Source organism: Brassica napus, chromosome C7 (genome assembly GCF_020379485.1).
Source record: "Brassica napus cultivar Da-Ae chromosome C7, Da-Ae, whole genome shotgun sequence".
Taxonomy (NCBI): Eukaryota; Viridiplantae; Streptophyta; class Magnoliopsida; order Brassicales; family Brassicaceae; genus Brassica; species Brassica napus.
Genome location: NC_063450.1, coordinates 37,819,838 through 37,842,191, shown reverse-complemented (window position 1 = coordinate 37,842,191; position 22,354 = coordinate 37,819,838). Strand labels below are relative to the sequence as shown.

Genomic DNA, 22,354 nt, shown 5'->3' with positions numbered 1-22,354 from the left:
TTACAAGATTTATAAATTATTTTTAAAATAAACTGATACCAGACGACTTCCAACATCTCAGACGACTCAGACGATTTACTGGGGCTATATTCGTAAAAATGGCTTCTATTTTTTTGTTTGGTCACAAGGGGTTGAGCTGTAATTTCACTAGGCTTTTAGGTTAGTTTTGCATTTGATTCAAGTTTGGGTATAGGTTTGGGATTAAAATCAAGTTGTGGGTTAGTTTTGGCAAAACCCCCTTATTTCATTTCTAGACGTGTTTGATTTTTATTTTTTTCTTTCAATTATTGACAAGATATTAAATACGTGGAGACAGATTAAAGCGGATTGACGGTGAGATAATTAATTCGGAAATTGGGTAGGAAGCACATCACACAACTATATTCTTGTTCAATAATTATGCTTTTTTTTTTTTTTTGTTAAACACTCTTTCCGTTTCTGAATAAATGTCATTTTGACATTTTTCACGCAGATTAATAAATGGCTGAAATATATGTAAGTTGTTATTAATTACTCCACTCTGACCAATAGTATTTGAGATAAATAAAATTATTTATAAAGTCAATGCAGTTTGCAATTAATTTTCAGCTGAAAGTAAATATAATTTGCACTTAAATCATAAAGTGACATTTTTTTATGTAACAAAAAAAATGTTAAAATGACACTTATTATGAAACAAATAGAGTATTAAAATGGATTATTTGGAAGTGATTGTGGAGGAGGTAGAGGAGGAAAAGGTCCCAGAACTTTGGATATAATAATACCATAGCCTAGAGTTTTTTTTATAATATGGGACCTAGATTTTGATCCGCGCTTTCAAAGCGCAGATTTAGTTTTTTTTTTTTCAATTGACAAATATTTAGTAAATGTCATATATTATATATTTGTGTTTTATTTTATAAAAGACTTAAACTTTTTATCTTTCTTTATCGTGTTTCATTTTAAATGACTATTTATGTTTAAAAATGAAACTTTATTTCTTTAATGAATTAAGTTGGTATAACTCTGATAAATTAATTTATTATGTGGTTAATATTTTTAATTAAAAAAATTATATACTTTTAATAAATATTTATACTTTTCAATGAAAAAATTCAATTTTTTTTATGAATGCTTAAATTATATTAAGAAAAAAAAGTAATTAAGAATAGTTGAAAAAAAATTATTTGAACTTGGACTCGAAAAAAAAAAGTGAGAATTGGATCGGATTTCTTAATCGGCCCAAATAGCCCAAGAGAGATCTGATGTGGACAGTGGGCCTAGATCCGAAAAAAATAGCCCAATATAGATGTGTTATTAATATTACTTGATTGTCCTTAATGAAACATGTAATGTTAGTTTAGAAAGAGCAGACTAAGGTAAAAAAGACAATATGATCCTGCTTTAATAGTATAGATATCCGAATTTGAATGCCCTACTACTCCTTTAGAGACCGGTCTACCAGTGATAGGCACACCCGGTTATTCTACGTGGGAATTAGATACTCAAATCGTCTTATCATGCTGATGGATAAGTCAAAATAGTAAATTTTGAATACATAGCGTTTAACTCCTTTCCGAGCATGTATTACCATCTGACCACACATGCGTGGTTAACCGTAGCCTAGATGTTTCAGGATTGACCGATCCTTACTGCAAAATAATATTACATGATGATGTTTAGACCAGAATTACAAATTTTGGTCTGGAACTTTTCAATACTCTTTTTGTTTTTTTTTTAATACAAGTTTTAAAAATTTTATACATATTAAAGACATATTAAATTTTTATTATTAATACATTATTTTAGTTGATTATTTTCAACAATTTTTACTAATAAATTCAATAAACACAATTATTTTTTTGAAGTTTACAATTTATAATTTATTACCATATAATGCATTGAAAATGCAAAAGTACACCATGATGAGGTTTAGTATGCCAATTTAATGGATCATAGTATGGCAGTGATCATGTAAGCGAATGCCGATGGATTTTATATGATGATAGAACCAGATTTTCGGACCTAGAAAGTATAGCAAGAGCATGTCCCCCCTTACTGCCTTACACTTGGGGTTGGAAGCAAAGGTTGTGGTTCATAGAGTGTTTGCTAGAACATCTCCAACCCAACCTCAAATCCTCAATTTTTGAGGTTTTGTGTCATTGCAACCCAACTTAAAATCCTCAAAACTATCTTTTATTTTCTTTTTGGTCCTTATAGTTATTTTTGTTCATAAATATTAGTAACTTTTGTTAATGTCAAGGACTGCAAATAAATAAACTCTTAAGGATTTTTTGAGGAATCATGGGTGAAGTAACTGATTGATCCAAAAACGGTGTTTATGCTGGTGATATTTGTTGGAATCATACAATAAAGAATCTAAAGATAATAATTAGATTATTGAGGCTTAAGAGAAATCAACATAGAAATCAAATGAAAAATGAACATCAAAAAGAGTTTATTGATCAAAGATTGTATTACAAGTATGATTACAAGTGTAAGTAAATCTAAGAATCCATAAACTCTTTGTAAGAAGTGTTCTACGTCTAAAATGGAAAAGAGAAGAAGAGATCTTTTCTCATAAGGAGGTAGCTCCTTATTTATAGAAGAAATGTGTCTAGGGTTTCCTAACAAAGTGGGCCTAATTCATTGTCTTAATGGGCCTTGAGGGAGGATGTAAGTCCCCCCCAACAGTAAGTCCCCCCAAGTTCGTTGAGAGAGATGAAATCGATCTCTGCGAAGTTTACGAATAGGGTTTATTAGACAATGAATTAGCCACATTCATGCCTATGACGGTTTAGGCGAGTTTATTTCGAACTTGTGCTTAGTAAAAAGCGAGTTTGCTTTAAACTCGTCCTTAGCGAAAGACGAGTTTACTTGACTCATGCTAAGACAGAGGCGAGTTTACTGAGAACTCGTGCCTAGTAAAAGGAGAGCTTCTGTAAACTCATGCCTAGCCATAGATGAGTTTTTGTAAACTCGTGTCTAACAATAAGCGAGTCGACCGCAAACTCGTGCCTAATAAAAAGCAAGTTCAATTTAAACATGTGCCTGAAATACACGTTTACCGAACTATTGCTGATCCGAAGTCTCGTGTTGAAATCGTGTGTGCTAAGCAAGTTGTTGGCTTGTGTGTTTGTTAGGCTATGATGATGTTGAGAAATGTGCCGGCTTGTGCTGTTTGTATTGCTTCCGACTAGCTCGTAGATGTCTTTCGAAGCGTGACGACATGATGGTGGCGAGCGCTTGTTGATTCTCTTTGGTCCAACGATCACTGGTCACGAAAGACATAATCATGATTAGATCAATGTAAACCCAAAGACATAATCAACTTTGGCATAATCAATAAGTAAGCGATCAAACTTATAAGAGGATAAGCAGCTTAAAGTTGTTTAATGATTTAAACCACAGTTATAATGTATGCGGTGACACATATGTGTTATTTAAAAGTCACGAAAGCATGTGATAATGTAATTTAAAGGACTTATCTTTGCCGTGGAGAAGATGAAATGGTTGCCGAGAAAGAGATAATGAATCGAACTCTTCTTATCTCCACTTGCAGAGAATGCTGATCAAGTACTTGACGAGGTGACTAAGCCCCAATGACATAATGGTGTGAAGTGTGGCCAAATCATAAGCTTGTGATCGGCAAAGAGTCGAGAATCAAGATCAGAGCCAAGATTGAGATGAGGCCTGAGTTCTTCCGGGATAGAATCTGATACGGTTGAGATGTACCGCTACTAATGTTTCTGCTGACATATGACGAAACAGAACTTAAGAACGTGCTTGCCGAGAAGAGACAATGAGCTCGAACTCATTTCTTCTTCAGTCTCTTGTACGCAACCGTATGAACCGTGATTGAGTCATGATCCTATCGCTGAGATACGACTTGTATGCCTTCATCATATGTTTCTGTTGTTGAATCTGAGATCAGTAACGCAACAAATGAAGCTGCTCCTCGTCACGCTTTAGTTCGACCTCAAACACTTCGCACGGCGTGTCTCCAAAGAGATGATCTCAATGGATCGCTCTTGTCTCAGCTGAGATGGTGGTGAGCTCTGCGTGTCACAAAAAGAGTCGACAAAGAGAAGCAAGAGCTTTCAATGGAGGTGTGATGGGGTTTCATCATTGATTCAGAACATCTTGTGGCGAGATTACGCTGGAATCAAGTACGTTTGCTCGCCATCACCAAAGTTGATGACTTTATCCAATCGTGTCTGGTGCTGGTCACAGATCGAGATTGGTGTAGCGAGGTGAAGAGAAGCTAGACGAGAACGTGGCTTGCCTAATTCCACATCTTTGCCGAGGATCTTGGCGGGATGATTGTCTTGAGATGTCAAGATGATTGAACTCTTCTTATCTCAGGGATGTCTCTATTTGTCTTGAGATGTCGAGATGATTGAACTCTTCTTATCTCAGGGTTTTCTCTGTTCGTTGAATTGGTGACGAGGTGATTGACTCAAGATCACTCTTTTCTTTTTCTCTCCGTGTATTGATGAAGAAACAAGACGTATAGACGGAGGCGAGAACCATCGGAGTCTTGATCCAAACATTGTTGCAGACTTGGGAAGACTTGACTGGAACCAGAGGAGCTGAGGAGCTCTCGATGATGATTGAAACGAACTCAAGTTCGAAACTTTACGACTCCTCTGGTCATGGTGAACTCGTCGTCGGGCTGAGAAGCTCTGTCAAACCGCTAGCGAGTTGATGTGGTGTTGTTTGTAAGCTCATGTCAGCTCTCTCTCTCTCTCTCTCTCTCTCTCTCTCTCTCTCTCTCTCTCTCTCTCTCTCTCTCTCTCTCTCTCTCTCTCTCTCTCTCTCTTCTTTGGAGGATGCTGAAGCTTCTCACCAAGATAAAGTCACAAGCAGTCCCAGAAGCTTCATGATAAGATCATAGGTGTAGAGGCAGAGCGGAGCGGACTTCATGTCTGAGATCGATAGATTTTGGTTCCAGGGAGAGGAGAGACCAGTTTCTTGCTTCCTGGGAAGATAGAGGGCTCGAAGATCCGGTTCATGATTGGGTATACGGAGTATGGAGCTGTCATTTTGTGAGGTCGGGCTTGGATTTTGCTGAGTATGACGAGGAAGACGAGGATTCTCTCTCCGTCAGTGACGCGTCGATGACATATACCAAAAGCAAAGCTTTCTCATGAAAGCTTCAACCTGGTCCATCTCTTCTCTCCTTCGCATCCTATCCGTTGAACTTGTCAAAGTCGCAGCTCTCTCTCCGGCAAAGACCGAGACTTTCGGTCTTATGTGGACGAGCTCTGTCTGATCGTGTCTCGGAGCCAACTTCACCGGCGGATCGAGATTGAAGAAAGTTTCGAACTTTCCCATTTTGTGGTCTATCTCTCTTGCTCAAAGACGTGTATATTCGTGAAGAAACAAACGACATTGATACTTCATTCTTTTTTTTTTTTTTGGTAGATCTCGGGTTCTTCCAAGTTTGATTTGCTTTGAAGATAGTTCTCTTTGGCCCCCTCCTTCTAGCGCCAACTGTTTGATCCAAAAACGGTGTTTATGCTGGTGATGTTTGTTGGAATCATACAATAAAGAATCTAAAGATAATGATTAGATTCTTGAGGCTTAAGAGAAATCAACATAGAAATCAAATGGAAAATGAACATCAAAAAGAGTCTATTGATCAAAGATTGTATTACAAGTATGATTACAAGTGTAAGTAAATCTAAGAATCTATAAACACTTTATAAGAAGTGTTCTAGGTCTAAAATGGAGATGAGAAGAATAGATCATTTCTCACAAGAATGTAGCTCTTTCTTTATAGAAGAAAGGTGTCTAGGGTTTACTAACAACGTGGATCTAGTTCATTGTCTTAATGGGCCTTGAAGGAGGATGTAAATCCACCTCTAACAGTAACCAACCCTCAAATCTTCGTTTTAAAGTTTTGCTCCGCTTAAAATGAGTTGTTCAGTTGGAGATGCTCTTAGAAATGGTGTAGAACAGTGATTTTTTAGATGGACTTTGCAACTTGTGCAACTGTTGTGGACGACCAGAAAGAATGGCCGCTATTACTGTCAGTTCTCTTATCTTAAAGATCTGTTTTCGTTTTTGTTATTTCTTGGGTAGTCATTGTAATAATTTTCTTATGCGTAAGAGCACACGCCTCTTTGTTTTCACACATTTTTAGTTCTCTCCTGAATTGATTATTTTGGAAGGAAGCCTTTTCATTTCTTGAATTGATCCTAATAAACAAGAACGTCGTAATATATATATATATATATATATATGTTCAGATGGATACTGACTACAGTTTCTTTGATTTCGTAGTTTTGTATTACACATTGCGTTATTTAAAATCGACTTTTACGATGGTCAATGTGACAAATATCACATACTACTTGTATTTAGTATATATTTATAACCTAAATCTTTCACTATATGTTTGAGAAATGTTAGTTGCTTATTAAACCATGTATGATGCGGATGTTAACAGAACAAGAACTTGCCAATTATATGATTTTTTTATAAAAAACTGGCTAATATAACATGGATTTCTAGGAACAAGCAAAACCCCAACCTAGTGGATATTTTTATTTCCACTAATTTCAATATGTGAAGTTGTGAATATATAATCCAATGAGTAGAAATTTTCTTCTATTATCTCATAACGACTTACAAATCTTAAGTCAAAGTTGTCATTAAAACAACTTGACATTGACGAAGAATTTTGAATTCTCTCTTGTCCCCAGAAGCTCCCAAACAAAAACTCACCATTCTTTGAAAACTCCTCCAGAGACTTTTCAACTTCTTCAATACACCCAAAGCCTTCCATCTCTATACTCATAATCTCTTTTATCCATTCCGAATCAACCCCGATTTTTTCTTTACATTCACAACCGAGACCCATTCTTTTTGTTCTTCGGTTTATTCCCCATTTTGTGTAGCACTTTCTCGTGTTCTTGACCAGCTTTTGAGGAAGTCCAAGGAAGATGAAGATCGCGATTTGGAGAACAAGACAGTTGCAACAACACGATACAACGACGCAATCAGCTGCATATGTGTTAAGATCTTCCATGGAATCTTGAATAAGAGAGTCGAATGAGAAATAGAAAGACAATGGAAGAAATTAAAGAACAAACTATATCCTAACATATTGTAGTAATTTAGGATATTTGGTTTGAAGGAACTTCTTTGTTCTTTGCTTCTATAAGGAAGACATTAAGAAATGGATAATCAAGGAAGCAAAAACATTATAAATGAAGTTATTTGGAGTATTATTTAGGTAATATAATCTGTGAACAGAACTCATGAGATTACGATAATGGTGGTTAATTTTTCTTGAATAACACTCTACCTTTATGTAGCCAATCGTTTAAGATATTCTTTTGGTAGGGTATGGACGAAGAAAATGAGTTTATATCAGATTATAAAGCCTTTTCTGATTTTTGTAGCTAAAAATAAATTATTATTTTTAATGTGTATGCTGTTTACGCATTAAATTCGAATAGTTCTAGAATCTGAAATGATCATGTGATTACAAATCTTTCTGGAAAGTGGCAATTATAATAAGTAAATTATAAAATAAGTTCATGTGAACAAAAAAAGATATTAGTTCAAATCTCTTTGTGAAAAGCTGTCCATTGTGTACACGCGAAGTATCTTGTTAATAAAGATCAAAGCAAAGGTTATGTGATCCGGAACATCAATATAGGGTGAAACATTGATGATACGTTTGGCAAATTGTGCATTGACCTTTTCTAAAAGGACCATGCCTAAGTGATCACCGGATAAAGCTATAGTATGGCCAAGACAATAAACTGAATCATAATTAAACCATGCTTATAATCGGTAAGACTATATTTATAGAATTATACAACGACAGTTAGAGAAATCAAATGACACTTTCATGAATCTTTACATGAATGTTAATAACAAACAAACCAAATGTGAATTTGTTATTTATTCGATTTCATATCAACAGTGTAAGTTCTAAACATGTGCTCAGAGTGCATTTGCACTAAGTCCTTCATTTTTGTTTTTGGGATTTTGTTTACAAAATAGGATCCTATTTTGATAGAAAGTATATAGATTAAGGTTCTATTTCAATTTACAATAGTATAACTACAGTTTGGAAAACTTTTTAATCTCAGGACCAGACCCATAGTTATAGAGAAAACAAAGAAAAAAGTTTCTCTACATGAAGTGTAAGTGGTCGAATTTCTCAAACTTGTTAATCGTTCAAATCGGTACAACCGCTTTTATTACACTAATCAAACCCATTAGCAAGTCATGGTTTCACGGCCTCATTTCTATCTGTTACCACAAACCTCAACAAGCTCATCCCAATCACTATAGCTATAGCTATAGCATGATCAGAAACGATATATCACGGTTCTTTACTATATTTGCCCTTTCATTTTAGTCATTAGTCTTGCCTCAAATTGGCCATGTATAAAAAAATAATTCAACTTGCATCAAGTTGCTTCAAATTTTGTGTTAATGTATCATGTTAAAAGCTTCGACCAAATCAGTTAATTATGCCAATGAGTCGATGACTAATGATATTATAGTGGTCCAAAATTTTATGGGCCGACCATGTCCAAAAATCTACAGACCAACCGTGCCAGTGCCATAAATTAATTTATGCAGACCTGCTATAAGCGATTAAGAAATAAAGCAAGTTCATGCCAGAATCAATCAATATAGCGCCAATTTTTCCTGCATAGGCTCATGCAACAAGCTTAAACCAATCTGCACAGCCCTACCAATGACAGATGAATCGAAAGACGGATTGAACATAAACAGAAAGCAAAATCAACAGTTCAGGGTTAATCTTCTTTTGATTAAAGTTTACAAAATATATGTTTTTGGACTGCTTGTAGTAGCCAAACATTATGAAATTTCAAAAGCCAAAACTTATGTAGATGAGATGGGCTTCAAACCCTGTAAAAGCTTTATCATCATATAAAGAAAAATATATATATAGATGCTCTACCTCTCAATTCACGAAAACAGTGATTCGGAAAATGCTGTTTCTCTGTAGTCTGTAGATATGAATGAGTTTGGATGCATTTTATGAGTTTATCTATATGTGGTTCATTTTGCTAACTTAGAATTTTCTTTCAGACGAGTTTGGATGCAAACTGATTTTAACTATTGGTTTGTACCATTTTCTAACAAGAGGTGTTGTTCTACTCGGTTTCCCGCTTACAAATTCCAGCAGCATATGACATCAACAGACCAATAAGATACATAAACTCGGTTATAAGATTACAGAATAAGACTTTGGTTAAAACCGGTTAATAGTTGAGTTGTGTTGTTACACTCATAATCTCATGTCTATCCTTTAAACTCACAAAACTTGCAGTCCGATGCGTCGATATATATATATTCAACAAAACAAAATGATAGTAAACCATTAGAAAAAAAAAAGAAGCTTTTTGACTAAGATTGACATCGGATCACACAACACCGTAACTCCATTGCTTGCTCCTTAACTGGATCCCATAAATATCATCTCTATCATCATCATCATGATTCATGAATCCCTTTGATGATGATGATGTCCAAAAATCCATTTCCATCCTTTGAAGCTCCTTCTACTCTTACTCAACTCTCGATCCTTCGTCGTTAATCGGCAAGACCCTCCTCCTCCGTGCTCCAAAACGCCGTCGTTCACCACCACTTCTCCTCCTCCTACTCCTACTCCTACTACTCCAGAGGAATCGAATTTGAGATCAATGTAACCAGGCTCTTCTCCTCCGGTAAAGTAACTCTCTTTCATCGACATAACCCTCCTCGTGAAACTCATCGCCGACGAATCACTTTTCCGATGCTGCTCCTCATTGACATTACTCTTCCTCGGCGCCGCTTCGTAGTTGCTCCTCCGCGGATGGTTATTTATACTCTGTTTATGCTCTGTTTCGCTGAAGTTACTCCTCCGTGGGTACTCTGTTTCACTGAAGTTACTCTTCCTCGCCTCGAAACAGCTCCTCCGCGGCGGCTCCGATTCGCTGAAGTTACTCCTCCGCGTCTCCGTCGTCTCGCTGAAATTACTCTTCCTCCCTTCGAAGTTGCTCCTCCGCGTCTCCGTCGTCGTCGTATCGAAGACGCTCGAGCTTCTCGCGGCGGAGAAGGAGCTCCTCGCGCCGGAGAAAGACGACACGTCTTCTTCCGATCCGTTTAAGTACACGTTGCCTCCTCGGAAGCTGCAAAGCGATCTCGATCTCGAAACCCTTAGTGTCTTGCCGTCGTTGTTATAATCCAAACGCCAAGTATCGTTGTTGTTGTTCTCATCGAAAGGTCTTTCCTTTCTTGGATTAATCTTCCTCAAGAACCTCCCGAGTCTCGAGAGTCTATGATGCTTCCTCTTACTAATCTCAACGCAGCTGCTACTACTCCTCTTGAACACCACAACGTCCTCTGTTTTTCGACTCTGTTTCGTCGTCTTCCTCTGTTTCGCCGTCTCCTCGTCGATGAGAGAAGAGATCCTGACGTTTCCGGGTTCCACGCCGGCGTGATTAGGAGAGATGTCGGAGCAAGAGCAAGAAGAGAGTCTCTGTTCGCCGCACTGGGAGCATACGAGGTTAACTAAACGGTCGTTGAGACAGTACGGGCAGATTCCGACAGGGGAAACCGATGGATGTTTCCGACAAGAGAACTCTGACGGTGTGCTGTAGTATAACGACACGTCGTCGTTTCTTCGCTCAGTTGCTGTTCTCTTTCCTCTGTCTTTCATCTCGGGCAAGAACAAAATCTTGAAACAGGACAGAGGTAGAAAGTTTCCAAATTTGGAATTTTTGGTGCTTTTGTTTTTGGGTGGTGAAGATCCAGAGGAGTGAAGATGACGACGATCGGATCTTAAATTAGGGTTTCTTTTAACTTTTTCTTTTTTTTTTTATGTTTTTCTCGTATTTTGATGGGAGACTGAGGAGATTTGAAAGAGCTGGAATGTGTAGTGACGCTTAGCTATAGGCTTCGAGAGTGTTTGCTTTAGCTTTACGTTTTCTTTTTCTTTTCTATTTATTTTTTGCCCTTTTCCATTGGCCCACCGATTTTTTATTTTCAAATTAAAGTTCATTATAAATGACTAGAAGTTAGGGAAAGAAAATGAAAAACAAGAGAGAGAAAGGGAATATGATCGATAAAGTAGGCCTACAATAAAGCGACTAAAGACATGCAAAACACTACTCCATGTGTTTCTAAATATAGGATGTTATTGTATTTTTTTTTTCTTTTTGATAATTCAGGTAATCCAGACACCCCGGAGAGAACTCAACTAGCGCCTAAATACATTTCCGCAGAAGGCATCCTGGAGGGCCGCCTTTTTCACCCCATTTTAATCGACGGTGGCCAGCAGGATTCGAACCCGGGTCCGTATCGGGGCCAAAGCTATTCTCATGTAGGATGTTCCAATATTTCTAAGTAGCTTTAAGTTTATCAAAAACTGTGTAACCAATCAAATTTAATAGTTTTATTTTGTAATTGGTTGAATAGTTTTTAATTTAAAATTTTAATGTTACTTTTTAAATAAAAAGTAACTTTCTTAATAAGTGTGTTTTACCTAAAAAATTTTATATTTAGGAATAGAGTGAGTATTTTAGTGTGAATTTTATCCCAAAATCTTCTTCAACCCAACACTAAAAATCACACAATTTTAGTGTAACACTATAACTTTACACCAAATTTGGTGTGATACTATTCACCACACTAAAATACTATTCACTCCACTAAAATACTATTCACTTATTTTATTAATAAATTATATTATTAGAAACAAAAATTTAAAAAATTAAATATATATAATATTATAAAATAGGTTTTAGTGTGAAGTTTAGTGTTGTGGTTGGAAATGAATTTGTTTTTAGTGTTAAAACTACAATAAAATAGTGTGGTTTTGACACTAAAATAGTGTTATGGATCAGAGATGCTCAGTTGGGGTTGTTTTGTTTTCTTTCTTTTTTTTGTTGAATTTAGTAAAAGCCGAGGAAGAATTTAAATATCAAACTCAATTTAAGTTGATGTGATAGCATTCATTTTTTGCTTTTTTTTTCCTGGTATCTTTTTATCTTATCGAATTCATTAATTTTGTAGCTACGATATTGATAAATAGGAGAAAACAAAAGTTACAACATTGTTCTAGCTGTATCTTTCCGCTAAGCCTTGATCGTTGTCTTCATAATCCTCAGGGTATTGCAATGAATCCAACTCTATTCTACTAGTCCGTTATGAGTAGCACTCGTTTCAAAGAGAGTACTTCTCAATTTTATAGAGAAACCAAGCCTACGTACACCAATAGACCAATCACTATTTGGTTACTTGGAACTATTTGATAATGACAAGATGACATTTTTCCACAAGAAGTCGATTTTGGTCATTTTGTATGGATCATTCTAACTAAGAGTAACTCCATCCATGGTATGAGAATGAAGTTTTCAAAAAGTGATTATATGCTAATTAAAGGTTAAAATGATGGAAGAAGTTCCCAAAAACTTTAGCTACCTATTCAATAGTTTTCAAATGAAAACTTGTGAGAACTTATTTGATGGGTATCTAAGGTTTTGAGAATTCTTTTGATCGATTTAACATTAGTTAGCATCTAATTACTTTTTGAGAATTCTGCCCTCATACTATGGCTGAGGGTGTTCTTATATGCACGTCAATGTCTTAAACCGTCCAAACGTGTATGTGTAAAAGCAAAAAAAAAAACATTATTGAACAAATAAGCGGACAATTACAAAAGAGTTATAAGAGAAAAATATAGTAAAAGATGGAGTGGTGATAAAAACAAGAGAATTAACATAAACATTGAGTACAAGAAAGAATGTATACATGAAGATGAATGAAGTCCGTATGAGGTCTCTTGTCAATTTCTTAATTAAGTCTTTGGGTTCTTCTTCTATTTGAGGAATCTGATTAAAAGTTCAATTTGATGTAAACACATGGTACAAACGAGTGGCAAAAATATATAATAGGTGTCGATCAGTGTAGCGAAACATTTAGATTACAATTCACTAACCAATGTTAAGTTTTTTTTTTTCTTTTTGCTAAAAATGTTAAGTTAGAATTGAAAAATATAATAGAGAGATGTCATCTAATCAAAATAATTTTTTTATCAAAAGTCTTTTGAGTAATAGACGTGAATGGACTAGTTTCGTCGAATCTAATTTGTATATATATAATGATTAAATTGTGCATGTTTTGTCCTTTTCACTTGACATTTAAAATGTTCATTATCTAACATGTTCTTGCTAACATTATCTATACTTTTTTATGATAGTGAGTATGGATCCAACGTGAATAAGATCATTCTTGGTAAGTCTGAATAAACTATATGCGTAAATATATAAACACTATCTATATTATTAAAAGAAAATTATGCATTTAAAAATGTTCTTACTTTAATTAAGTTTTCTATTTTTTTGCTTGTCTTTTTCAGTTGCATTTATGAAATATCCTAAAACGAATAAAACTGCCTAACTTATTACTTGTCTTTTCAGTTATATTAATGAAATATGCTTAAATGAATTTAAACTCTATATTTTATCATTTGTCTTTTTCAGTTACCTTAATGAAATATCTTTAAATAAATTTGGACATAATGTCATTTAATCAACAAAAAAAACTCATGAGTTCACTACAAGAAAACATCAAAGATTCTGAGGGAAAAAATCGTCGGAATTTCGTCGGAATACCGTTATTCCGACGACATACCGACGAAACAAGTCGTCGGAAATAATTCCTCGGAATTTCTTCTTTCGTCGGAAATCCCTCGGAATTTTCCGACGGAATTCCGTGGAAACAAATTTCCGAGGATATTCCGAGGACCATTATTTTGTCGGAAATGTCCTCGGAATATACCGAGGGAGAACTTCGTCGGGATATTTCCTCGGACGTTCATCGATCGATGCGTTTTAGACATATATACATCGATCGATAGGAATATACCGACGGAACTGTTCCCTCGGATTATACCGAGGGACATGTTCCCTCGGAATATACCGAGGAACACATTCCTCGGAATATTCCGAGGAACACGTTCCTCGGAATATTCCGAGGGAACAGTTCCTCGGTATATTCCGAGGGAACATGTCCCTCGGTATATTTCGAACTTTTTTTTGTAAACAGATCGATCGATGGATTTATGTCCAAAAACGCATCGATCGATCGCGTGAAAAATATAATTAATTTCCTCGGAATGTAAAAAATATTAATTTTTTTAAAAAAATAAAATTTCTGAAATTTAAATTCGAAAATATGAAATTAAAATTAAAATTAAAATCATATTAATTAATATTCAAAGTTTCACAAATAAAAATAAAACATTCCGAGTTTTTGGGAAAAAAAAAATAATCTACGGGTCTGGCACGTCTGGGAACACCTCGTTCGGGTACATCCTCTGCATCATCTCCATCATTTGCTGGTTCAGCCTCCTCTGTGCCTCATAGCCCGCCTGTTGAGCCGCCATCTGGGTCTCCAACAAAGATATACGATCATCTTTGTCCTTCAACTGAGCCGTAAGTACTTCTGGATCAACAAAGGGCGGTGGTGCAGAAGAAGGAGGAACCGACCGGGTGCGACGACCCAAACCGACCAAACGTCCCTTTTTCTTTGGAACCGACTGAATAGAAAATAGCCAAATTTACAAATTTAAACAAAAAATAAATGAATTGAACTTTAAAAAAAAGAACTTACGGATTCAACGATTTCGTTGATTCGACACCGAGACAAGTTGGTCGAAGCCGTCGAAGCGTCATCCTCGGTTTGAAGCTGAGACACTTCGTCTACCACCTGAGTTTGGACCAGGTCGACCACGTCCCTCACAAGACCGTCATCAATCTGGCCGGTCTTCTTGTTGGTATACGCCCTCCTCATTAGGGCGAGATCATCAACCGGCTCGCCATCATTTTCTTCCGCCTTGAAAAAAAACATAAATTAAAGAAACATTAGAAATTAGAAGAAATGCACAATAAATTAAAATTCTGAAACTCAAATAATTGAAGAAAAAACATTTGAACTTACCATGCGATCTCCCAGAGTGGCAATAGATTGAGCACCCAAGTTATGCTTGTAGATGCCCTTCCCTTTACGGTCGCTCCTGCGGTTGGTGGAGTTGGTGGAAGAAGTTTCTTTCGTCTCTTCCTTATCCCAATGCGCACACAACTCCTTCCAGACCGTGTCGTTCATCGACTTTGGTACCTTTTAATATAAAAAAAAAATAGTTTATTAAATTAAAAATAGTTTAATAAATTAAAAAATTGTTTAATAAATTAAATCGAACCTTATTGATTTCCCACTTTTTCTTCCACTCGTGGATCTGCTTCCCATAGTTGTCCATAACTTTATGGACGAAGTGGTGATAGATAAAGAGCGTCTCATCGGAATTCCAGTTGAACTCTTGCTGAAAAAAAAACACAATTAGTAAAAAATTAATATTAAAGATTAAAAATATAAGTAAAAAATTAGAATACTTACCGCAAACTGACGAAACCACAGAACCTGCTTTTCGGTAGGGAAGTGAGTGAAAGTCGGATGTCCCTTGTCGAGGGCCGAGTACATCATACGGTTGATCCATGCGCTGATCCCGTTCCCGGATCGGTTGAACCTAATAAAAAGAACAAACGGTTAATAATGAATCAAAATTTAAAGAAAAAAAATGTTTAATTACCATGTTTGACCATGTCCATGTGGATACGGAGTGAGATACGGAAGATGGTCACGACCGGGCTGTTGAACCAAATCCGCAACACTCATCACTCCTGGAGGACCCGGAGGAGGAGGAGCGGGTGCAGCAGCGGGAGCGAGAGGAGCAGGAGCGGGTGCAGCAGAGGGAGATGTATGGTAGGAGCTGTGGGGCGAAGGGGAATCCTGAAAATGGGTGGAATCCCGAGACTGGCTCCCCGTACCACCACGACCACGACGCTGTCGAGGCCGGATCTGATCATCATGAGACCTGTAAATTAAAAAAAATATATTTAATAAATACAGAAATATATAAATTATTATTTTTTTTTAAAAGTCTCAAATAATTTAATCACAAAAAAATATTTATAGATATTAAAAATATTTAATAAATATATAAAAATAGTTCTAATAAAAAAAATAGTTTTAATAAATAAAAAATAGTTCAATAATTACAAAAAATAGTTTTAATAATATATATATATATATTAAAAATATTTTTAAATCCCAAATAATAGTTTTTAATCAAAAAAAAAGTTGTATAGATATTAAAAAATGTTTTGTAAAATCCAAAAAATCGAATTTATATACAAAAAGTTTTTTGTAAAATCCAAAAAATCGAATTTATATAGAAAAATCATTTTGTAAAATACAAAAATCGATTTTATATACTAAAATCGATTTTCTAAATACAAAAAAATAAAAAAATAATAAAAAAATTATAAATCAATTCAACAAAACAAATTATTCAACTAAATCACAATTCTAAACCTATTATACAACCAAAAATCACAATCCTAACCAATCACCTTAACAAAAATCTATCAAAACTCCACAAAAACCTAACAAATAGAATCTAAGAGAGTGGGATAGGGTCCTTACATGATTTGTGTAAGAAAAGGGGGATATCGCCGGAGATATCGTCGGATTTCAGGGGGAAATCGCCGGAAAAAAAGAGAGGAATCGCGCAGAGGAAGAAGAGAGAAATGGGGAAGAAGAAGTGGCTCGTGGTTATAAAACCTAGGGTCCGACGGACATTTTCCGTCGGAATTCCGTCGGAATTTTAATTTCAATTTTCGCGAAATATTTGCCCGGTAAAATGAAAATATATGCCGAGGAAATTCCGAGGAAATACCGAGGAACAATTGTTTGGGGTTTCAAAACATCAATTTTTTTGGGGTTTTTCATTTGTTATACAATTGTAATGTATACCATTGAGGATTCTTTGTATAGATTAGCATAAACCATCAAATAACAAATTTCAAAACTAATTGAAAGTATTCCCTATACCATTCATTAAAACGTATAAGTGTTTCTCTTATGTTGTGGGATTTCGTTCATACAATCGGAAAAGTGTTAATTAAGGGGTAAGGAATAAATTTTAGACTTCATAAGTAACGTAAGACACTTTATAAGGGTTATCTAGGTGTTATTCAAACCGCAAAACGTTTTTTTCGGTTTACAACCCCTATTTCCTCGGAATTTCCTCAGACTATTCCGAGGAAACCCTTGTCTTCCTCGTAATTCCGTCGGAATATTCCGAGGAAATTCCGAGGAACTAGTGTTTGGGGTTTCAATCTTGTATGTTTTTTTATAAACGCATCGATCGATGCGTTTGTTTAGAAAAACCCATCGATCGATCACCAGATGGACGAAAGCCGTAAGAATGTGATCGATCGATTGGATTGAACAATCGATCGATGGAACAAATCTGAAGCCTTCCTCGGAATATCCTCGGAAAATCTTGTATGTTTTTTTATAAACGCATCGATCGATGCGTTTGTTTAGAAAAACCCATCGATCGATCACCAGATGGACGAAAGCCGTAAGAATGTGATCGATCGATTGGATTGAACAATCGATCGATGGAACAAATCTGAAGCCTTCCTCGGAATATCCTCGGAAAATCTTGTATGTTTTTTTATAAACGCATCGATCGATGCGTTTATGTGAAAAAACGCATCGATCGATCACCAGATGGACGAAAGCCGTAAGAATGTGATCGATCGATTGGAATGAACAATCGATCGATGGAACAAAATCTGAAGCCTTCCTCGGAATATCCTCGGAAAATCTTGTATGTTTTTTATAAACGCATCGATCGATGCGTTTATGTGAAAAAACGCATCGATCGATGGGTGTGCGAACAGAATTATAAGGCAAAACCCGACCTTTTTGGATCTAAACCTCAGAACTCTCATCCCCTCCGATTTCCCCTATAATTCGCCCCCCCCCCTTTTTCTCTCTCTATAATCATCCGATTTGAACAATTTTGGGCTCTATTCCCCTTGATTTTTCGAGCTCTACCTGATTCCTACACTCGTTTTCACCCTAAGACAGGTATACTCCGCGAATCTCCACATTCTGAAATCGTGTTCTTGAGCAATTTTTTGGGTTTTGTGTATTTCTTATTTCCGTGTTGATTCCTTGATCAAATATGCATGAAACAGATGTTTAAACATGGAATAGAACACAATTGTCTGTGATCAACGAGTTTGTAACAGGATTTGAGATGATTTACGGATTGACAATTTTTTTGAATTTGGTTTTTTTTTATCACAACTCGATTTCGCTTTTCATTTTCATGTTGCTTTGAGTTCTTAATTGATTATAACCATGTTGAGAGCAATGATTCTATTTTGTAGAGAATGAAGCGCACAAAAATGTCAGCAAAGAAGAACCCACAAGAAGAGGGTTCGTCTCATCTGGAGAAGCAAAGGCCAAAGAAGTGGGATAAGTCTGATACCACCCACTACAACAACATGAAGAAGGTAGCCGTTCCGGCTACACAACTAGCATGTCCTGAGACGATGACAATATTGGGAATCCAAGCAGACATTGAAGGACTGTTCCAGAACATGGGTCTAGGCCAACTATGCAACCTCAACGAACCCACTTATCCGGAGTTGGTACGCCAGTTCATAGCATCCGCATACGTCACCCGTCCCGATGATAGGCATCAGGAAGGTTTTCTGGCATTCGTAGTGCAGAAAGTATACTATGAGGTAACTTTCACAGACCTCTGCGGACTATTTGGATTGAGTGCAGGGGAGAGGACATCTGGTCTTTATTGGACTTCAGAGCTGTTGAACTTCTGGGAAACGATTGGCACAGGGGTTTATAGATCTTCTCAGGCAAAGGAGTCACTTATCCGGAGCCCAGTACTGAGATATGCCACACGCCTCATTGGCTCATTGCTATACGGGACAACCACAGCCGCATCAGTCACGCAATGGGAGTTGTGCCTCCTGTACCAAGGTGTGAGGCATTTGCTACCGGCATTTGGAAACTCTACATTCCCACCTGCTACTGCCTTCAACATGGGAGCGGTGCTGGCCGCAAACTTAGCAGGATACAAGGGGAAAGTAACAAAAAAAAAGAGCAATGCATGTGGATTTGGTGCAGTGATTACTCGGATCCTTAGACATGTGGGTGTAGACTGCAAGAACCAGGAGGTAGCACTGGACAGATCGAACAACATTGCTTGGAACTACCTGGATGTCATTTCTCTAGTAAGTAAGGAGTTCATAGCTGGTCCCCACTCGAGGATCCATCGGGATGGTCCTTACGTCTACGTATTCCAGGACCGAGCGAAGAAAACACTCTACTGCCACCTACCTCAGATCGGTCTCACTTCTCTACTTTCAGAGGCTGCAGTTGAGTTCCTACCCCCTGCTACCGCACTAGTAGACAAGCCATCCTTCTTCACGCCAAAATATCAGACCAAAGGCAAGGGCGTGGTTGATGAAGAAGGAGAAGATGAGGCTGCACAAGCCATTCCAGATGATTCACAACCCCATCAGCTACTCCCATCAGACTCCAGCCAGTACAAGCTGCAAGAGCTTCCACCGAACGCCACTTCGCGCCAGCAACAACATTGGAGAGATCAGAGCATAAAGACAAACAACGACATGCTACACAAGATCTGGGCTGCCATTTCACGTATCAGGCCGTGTCGTTGCCAAAAGGATGATGTAGTTCATCGGGACAACTCTCCATCCACCTCTGGTTCGGGTTCGAGTGGTACACACAGGGTAAGAAAGAGGTCCAAGAGACCCAACGATGCAGGAACATCTGGAGCAGGAGACGAGGAGTAGGAGCTATCACCATCTATTTTATTTTCTTTTCTATTCTAACGTTTTATGGTCTTATTTTCTGTTAATTTTGAACTGAGTTTTTTTTTGGGTTTCTTAATTATGAGTTCGTATTTCTTTTACATGGTTTCTTCGTTTTATTTGGTTGTGTTCTGAGTAGTTTTTAATTCGTATTCAGCTTTGCCTTGCTAGATAAACCAAATAACTATTATTCGAGGAAAGAGGTTATATCAAGTGTTCCTCGGAATTTCCTCGGTATTTCTTTTAAAATAAAAACAAATAAGTTCAATGGTAGTCTGTTTCCGAGTCATCATCACCAGATGAATCTGAATCTGGATCTTCGTGAAACTCTCCAATCACTGGTTCATCCTCTACGTGAACGACGGCTTCCTCTCCAAAGTCGGTTAAATCGACTACAAGGCCAACTCCAGCTAAATCTTCTGCTGCACTTAAGTTGCCGGATGTGCTTGGTTGTAGTGGGTCTTCCAGCTCAGAACTTCCCTGAACTCGGCCTCTCGGGTTGAGTCTTGTAACAGTAACCCATGGATCATCTCTGTTTCTTACCCGGGGGTACTTGATATAACAAACCTGTAACATTTAGAAAAATTATAAATTAATACACATGATGATGAATCATTCTGAATAATTAACATTTAATTACCTGATCGGCCTGAGAAGCAAGAATGAAAGGATCATAATATTGCAGCTTTCGCCTCGAATTTACTGATGTAACACCAAATGCATCTGTTCTCACACCTCGATCTGGGGTGTTGTCGTGCCAATCACAATAGAAAACAGTACAGCGCAATCCAACCATGCCCAAATACTTAATTTCCAAAATCTCATGTATGTGTCCGTAGTATACATCATCTCCTGATGCAGAACAAACGCCAGCATCATAAGTCGTACTCGAACGTCTCCTCTTCTGAGTTGTGAATGCATATCCTCGAGTACAAAATCTCGGATATGACTTCACAACAAAGTTTGGTCCAACGACCATCTCACGTATCCAATCGTCAAATGTTTCACCTCTGGCCAAACCAGCAGACACCTATTAATAGCACATATATATATATTATATCAATAAATGTGAATTAGTATAAATATGTGATAAAATATATTTTAATTTGTTTAAAGCACTCACATAAGTAAACATCCATCCACTAAATTCTCTCTGCTTCATTTCTTCTAGTTCGTCCTCTGTGGCGTATCTATACTCGAACCGCTTTTCTGCCATGAAAATCCTGTATATGATGACAATAATGTAATTAATTAAGATTTAAATTTCAACTTGTTAAAATAAAAATTTGTAAGCTCATTTATTTACCTCTCATATTGAAGAACGTCTTCGCAGTTGGTGAGCAAATATGTTTGCAAATGACTGCGCTCCTGCTCAGTAAGTCGACGGTCCTTTGGTTTTCCGCTAAGTCGTCCAACATCTGTGAAAATGTCTGGAACCGTAACATGATATGCTGCCCGTTCGCCTCTATCATCATGCCGAGCAGGTCTTCTGTTTTTGGTCTGAACTTCTGCTGGAAAGTAGTACTCGGCAAAGTTTGAAGTTTCTTCATTGATCATCTGTGCGACTATAGAACCTTCCACCCTACTTAAATTTTTCACCATCTTCTTCAAATGGAACATATACCGCTCATACAGATACATCCATCTATACTGCACAGGACCACCAAGTTCCAATTCTCTTGCCAGGTGAATAACAAGATGCTCCATAACATCAAAAAATGAGGGAGGAAATATCTTCTCAAGGTTGCACTGAATCACGGCTATGTTAGTCTTCAAATTTTCAATACCTTCAAGAGTCACTGATCTCGTGCATAAATCGCGGAAGAAACCACTTATCCCTGCAATTGCTTCATGAACATTTCGTGGTAATAGTTCCTTGAAGGCGAACGGAAGGAGGCGCTGCATCATTACATGGCAATCGTGGCTTTTCAAGCCAGTAAACTTTCCTTCCTTTCTGTCGATACAGTTACGCAAATTTGATGCGTAACCGTCTGGAAATTCCACATCGTTTGAAATCCAATCAAATAACGCATCTTTTCCCGCTGCATCAAGTCGGTATATGGGAAAAGGAGCCCTACCATTTTCATCAACATGAAGTTCTGAACGAGCACATATATCGACTAAATCCAGTCTTGACTTCAAATTATCCTTTGTTTTACCTTGAACATTAAGGATCGTGTTCATGAGATTGTCAAAAAAGTTCTTCTCAATATGCATGACATCTAAATTATGCCTTAGCAGATGATCCTCCCAGTATGGCAGATCCCAGAAAATACTTTTTTTGTGCCAGTTATGTAGTTCTCCAACAGCATCTACCGGAAAACGCTCATGTCCACCGACTTCTGGCGTCCTTTCTGCACCAAAATCTCTTAGTTGTATCTTCAAATCTTTCCCACAAATTTCCGGAGGTGGACTGTCAAACACCCTCTTGTTCTTCGTAAACAAATTCCTACTCCTACGATATGGATGATCAGGTGGTAGGAATCTCCTGTGACAGTCAAACCAACACGTTTTCCTTCCGTGTTTTAGTTGGAAAGCATCAGTGTTATCTTGACAATATGGACATGATAGCCTTCCATGCGTTGTCCATCCAGACAACATACCATATGCTGGAAAAT

The 22,354-nt window shown here is 37.0% G+C and overlaps 2 protein-coding genes across 2 annotated transcripts; both read right to left on the bottom strand.

The window, feature by feature from the left end:
* Positions 1–6,439: 6,439 nt before the first annotated feature.
* On the bottom strand, positions 6,440–7,550 carry LOC125589863. The gene has a single exon (XM_048762461.1). The coding sequence runs from the start codon at positions 7,013–7,015 to the stop codon at positions 6,518–6,520; it is 498 nt and encodes a 165-aa protein (XP_048618418.1). The 5' UTR covers positions 7,016–7,550; the 3' UTR covers positions 6,440–6,517.
* Positions 7,551–9,285: 1,735 nt separating this feature from the next.
* On the bottom strand, positions 9,286–11,484 carry LOC125589862. Its single transcript, XM_048762460.1, has one exon. It carries the CDS (start codon positions 10,676–10,678, stop codon positions 9,479–9,481), a length of 1,200 nt encoding a protein of 399 aa, XP_048618417.1. The 5' UTR covers positions 10,679–11,484; the 3' UTR covers positions 9,286–9,478.
* Positions 11,485–22,354: the final 10,870 nt, after the last annotated feature.

Bases quoted from the DNA above. Each gene is read 5' to 3' on its own strand.
- LOC125589863 (XM_048762461.1), bottom strand. From the start codon at position 7,015: ATGGAAGATCTTAACACATATGCAGCTGATTGCGTCGTTGTATCGTGT.
- LOC125589862 (XM_048762460.1), bottom strand. From the start codon at position 10,678: ATGAAAGACAGAGGAAAGAGAACAGCAACTGAGCGAAGAAACGACGAC.